Below are 4,564 nucleotides of genomic sequence, written 5' to 3' on the forward strand. Positions count from 1 at the left end.
CGGGTGGATATTTAGAAGTTTGTGTGATAACATTCGTTAGTTTAAACTATTGATCATGGCATTTTGAAATGGTCCAGAACTTTCTGAACTCTGGAACACAATCATCTGACACTAGGCAAGAAAAATACTACTTTAAATCTTTGAGAATCACTCACCAATGTTATGTCTCTAAAATCAGTCATTTTTCACCAACTATATTCAAGTGGGGCCAACGTGGAAATTGTTAGATTATTGAAAGAAGCATTCTAAAAATAAGTTATGCGCAACGTTCAATAAGTAGTCCTAGACAACGTAATTCCCTTAGGCCTATGCATTGAAAAGCATTTTAGAGTTTTGCCTTCTGTTTTAAGTAGGCTATGGTATATTCATAATGAATGCATCTTAAATTACTAGTGAATATTGAGACAATATATTATAAATTAAATGTAGATAGATCAGCAAATAGCCTAAACGCATTTCAAACGGAGGCGCTATCGGTTTGTTGCTGAGGGAACCATTAAAACAGGCAATGTCGAGAGACATCATTTGTGCATCATCAAATACTGAAGTTAGGGATAAAACTCTATATAGCCAACAAGACTTATTTGGATATCACCTGCTTAAATCACTACAGAAATAAATGTCAAAGTACATCTGCAATCAACAATTATTAACATGCTTTTGATGGATGTATCCCGTTTTGGATCGTGCCCACAACCATGATGTCCAGCTATATTACTGTTGAAATAAATGTCTATCTAAATTGCATTCGAAGTTGTGTGTTTAGTTTTAAAAGCCTATCGTGTTTCAACGTTCAAGCATTTAAATGAGGTCTATATAGTTCAGAAACAATGAACCATACTAAAAATAGCATTTAGCCTACCCAATAGAAATAAAGTATTCTAAAAACGTAGCCTACTCGTAAATAACGTTGTAGTTATTCTGTATAGGCAACCAGTTAATAAGATTAACCTCCCAATCAGCACATTTCATGATATCCATTAAAAATGTTTATGAAACCAGAAAACGTTTAATGAAATAGCATGTTAAAAATGTAGATATTGTTATAATCATAAAAGGAGGCACACGGAAATATGGAACAGAATTGTTTCTTATTTTTCCAGAATACATACAAAAAAAAATACCAATTCTCTTTCCATGGTATACACCTGAAAAATAACAACAATTTAAAATGATGTGGACAATTTGGGATTTTAAGAAACAAACATGCATGTAAATAATTCTCTTCTCAATGAGACATTAAATAAGAACAATACAATCATAGCAATTTCAAATGAACATCGAAATGAAAACCCTTATTTTAGCCTATTAGTATTCTACCATGTGTGTTTTCACTTTACCTATAGAGTTCAGTTTAAACATAATGCACTTTGAGTCTCTCAAATGTCTTCCATTTGTAGCTATTATCATCCGCCTTCAGCCGACATAAATAAATACCGAGTTCACGGATCCCGCCCTTAGGTTGAGCGTTGATATAAAAGTCTTTATATTTGCATTTTTATAACTATAAACTTTTCAAAAGTCAAGTGTGTTTCACTGGTATCCCAGCGCTGATGCTGTGGTGAGTCTCTGGCCGTACAGGGCATAGGGGGAGTAGTATGGCCCGGTGGCTGCGGGGACAGGGACAGGGGCTCCGGTAGGCAGGGGGCTCTTGGAGTACGGATGGTAACGGCTGCTTAGTCCCAACGCGTGATGCGGACTCCTCAGCGTCAGTGTCCCAGGGCTTCCAGGGCCTCCTGACTGTGGCATGTGCATGTGGCATGCCATCGCAGCAGCCGCAGCACTAGCTAAAGATGAGGAATTAGGGTAACCCGATATCAACTTCTCCGCCCCGGTGAAGGCGGTGTGCGTCCGCAGGTGGTTCAGCAGCTCCTCGGATGAGGAGAAACGCTTGTCGCAGGGTCCGTTCGCTGACACCCAGTTACAGACGTGAGGAAGGGGGTCGTTGGGGAGCATGAAACCATAGGGGTACAAAGGATGTCCACTGAAAGATTGCGGAGAGGAGTGCATGCCGTGCAAAAGGTGTGTCGGGTACATGTGGTGGTACCCGGATTTCATCGCGTTGGCGGCCGCGGCAGCTGCGTTGTCGTGGCACTGCTGAGAGGCACTGGCAGCGCCCGCTAAGTGGCTGGCACAATGGTAACTTAAGCAGTAAGGGTCTCTACACAGGCTGGCTGACATGATGGAGGGTGGAGAGGCCCCGGCCAGGGGGCTGGATCCGGCCTTACTGCAGCCCATGCTGGCCAGCTGTGCGTTAACCAGGCTCCCGCCGTGAGGGAGGAAGTGTTGGGGATAACCAGCGTAGGCCCCTAAACTCCCGGGGTAGTGCATGCCAGCAGGCGGCAGGGGAAAAACTGTCTGACCCGGTTTGTAAGGAGAGACTGGGGCTACAAGTCCTGACCCGAGTCCGGAAGCAGAGGAAACGGAGGTTAGAGAGGAGGATTCCGAAGACATGGCTTTGGACCCAGGCGTTGTCTCCTGGTGCTGGTTCACCTCCACGTTAATTCCACCGCAACTCACGCTTATCCTGCTGTGGCTGTTAGTGGTTCCAGATCCGTCCGTTGTGCCATTTTTATTACAATCTGAATCTTTCTTGTCCTCCCTGTCTCCACACTTCCCCTCTGACGGCATGGGCGAGGCAGAAGTGCTAGAGTTGGGGCTGCCTGTCCGTGGCGTGAATGGCTGACAGGTGGCGCTCGGCACTCGGAAACCAGTCTTCTCTCCACTCGAGACGCCGGAGGACGAGTCCTTCTTATCTGACGGTTTCGAATAGGGTTTGAAGCTGGATTTGTCATCCACACCGATGTCACTCATTTTTAATGGACCGGATTTGGACTCCTTGTCACTAGATCCATTTGATGTAATAGAGGATAGTTTGGAGGAGGGAGGGGGGTCAGGTTTACCGATTTGAGAGCATGTCTGCGCCAGCAGTGCCAACGGACTCTTCTTAGCATCTAGCTGTAGAGAAAACAAGACCTATAATTTACAAATCGAGTACTGAAAATATATATATATATACAATCTCAAACAATATAGGACTTTTGGTCGAAATGCAACCAGAAACGCAATGTCCGAGTCCTTATCCAAAATAATTGTGCGCAATGCGCAGCTTTTACGCGAGAATAGCCGCGCTCTACGAGTAGATTTAAGATTCCCATTTCCTAAATTCATAACAATTTCCTTTACAAGTCATCTTTATAATAGAATAGCCCACATTTCCACTTCGATATAATAAATATGTTTTCTTTTATGCTATTCCATGTCTTACATTCCGGGATAACTGTTTCTATGTGTAATGCTTACAAAACAAACATGAAACTTTGAAGCATTCATTCTACTAGTCTTTTTGAAATCTTACCTCAATAGGGCTAATCGGAGTAGATGGTAACGGTTGAAGATACTCTGGGTGCAAAATGTGTCCTGATCGTGCCGTAAGCATTTTCAAAACCTTGATGGGGACTCGGTTAGCTTGCCGTAGATGGTCCGACGGGGGAACGGAGTGATGAAAAGGCTTGTTGATGATATTCCGAGAGTCGATGCTCTCCCAGACTAGATGAATACTACTATTTCTCAGAGCAGATACCGAGGGCGATGTGATCATGTCCCAATTCTCACGAAATTAGTCGGTAATTCATTTATCAGATTCATCAAGAAAAGCAAATACAACCTCTTTCGAAAATCAAGAGAGTGATATTGCGTGTAATAATCCGTATAATGAGAGGAAACGAAGAAGGTGCGGTTGGTAAGCAGGAAGAAGAGAGTGAGTGCGAGGTTATCGCGGATCCGTGGCTGCGTCTTTCACCATGGGCATAGCGCGTTCTGTGTCTCCCGGCTTGTCCGCGCTCTATACTCCCGAAGTACGAACTGGTAGAAATGTTCACTTCAAAAGCATCTGAATTAGTCCGAGATTAAAGCCTTTGCCGCCTTCCAATCAAATGGGACCCCGAGGTGATTGGAGGGTCAAGGGGATGTGACGTTGCCTCTTTGTAAGCGCCTCTATATTGACAGCTCGGGGGAGGAGATAGTGAGGAGGAATAGTTGGGTTGTTGTGTGCGCTCTCACGGACTCTCACCATCATTGAGGCTAGGCTTGTTTTGTTTTTTCAATGTCTAAAAAAGTGTATAGACCCAAGTCTGGAAATAGTAGTCTTTCTGACATTTTCAAAACAGTGAACGTATTTGGCTGTAGAGGTAGGCGATGTGGTAATGGTTATTACTGGAAGGCATATAGGCTACATGATATTTAGGAGTTGGGAAATGTATTAATGAAACTATAGCATGCATTAAATAGCCTAATTATTAGTTTGTTCTCTAGAGACTAATGCAGTAATAAGAAATGTTTTCGGCACCCTTTGAGCTATATTACCAAGATCTTGAATCAATCAATACAAGCCTGTATCTTAGTTTACAGACATGTTCCTATATAAATTATATTCCACAACCAGAAGATCAACTACTTCAGCTTGAATTCCCCAATCAGACAAGCGTTGACAGGAACAGACCAATGCAGTGATGGAGGTATGTGAATGTCACATGTTTTCAGTATAATATACACCCCCCTTCTA

General features: G+C 43.1%; 1 protein-coding gene across 1 annotated transcript; it reads right to left on the reverse strand.

Annotated features, from left to right (window-relative positions):
• Positions 1–1,072: 1,072 nt before the first annotated feature.
• On the reverse strand, positions 1,073–3,859 carry znf503 (zinc finger protein 503). Its single transcript, XM_014206672.3, has 2 exons — positions 3,359–3,859; positions 1,073–2,958 (listed from the first exon to the last, which is right to left on the reverse strand). The coding sequence occupies exons 1-2, from the start codon at positions 3,599–3,601 to the stop codon at positions 1,534–1,536; spliced, it is 1,668 nt and encodes a 555-aa protein (XP_014062147.1). The 5' UTR covers positions 3,602–3,859; the 3' UTR covers positions 1,073–1,533.
• Positions 3,860–4,564: the final 705 nt, after the last annotated feature.

The sequence above is a fragment of the Salmo salar genome, chromosome 01 (assembly GCF_965601325.2).
Source record: "Salmo salar chromosome 01, fSalSal1, whole genome shotgun sequence".
Classification (NCBI taxonomy): domain Eukaryota; kingdom Metazoa; phylum Chordata; class Actinopteri; order Salmoniformes; family Salmonidae; genus Salmo; species Salmo salar.

Excerpts from the sequence above, each read along its gene's own strand:
- znf503 (XM_014206672.3), bottom strand. The coding sequence starts at position 3,601 with ATGATCACATCGCCCTCGGTATCTGCTCTGAGAAATAGTAGTATTCAT. Across the intron at positions 2,959-3,358 it reads CTCCGATTAGCCCTATTGAG|CTAGATGCTAAGAAGAGTCC; the intron begins GTAAGATTTCAA and ends TTTTCTCTACAG.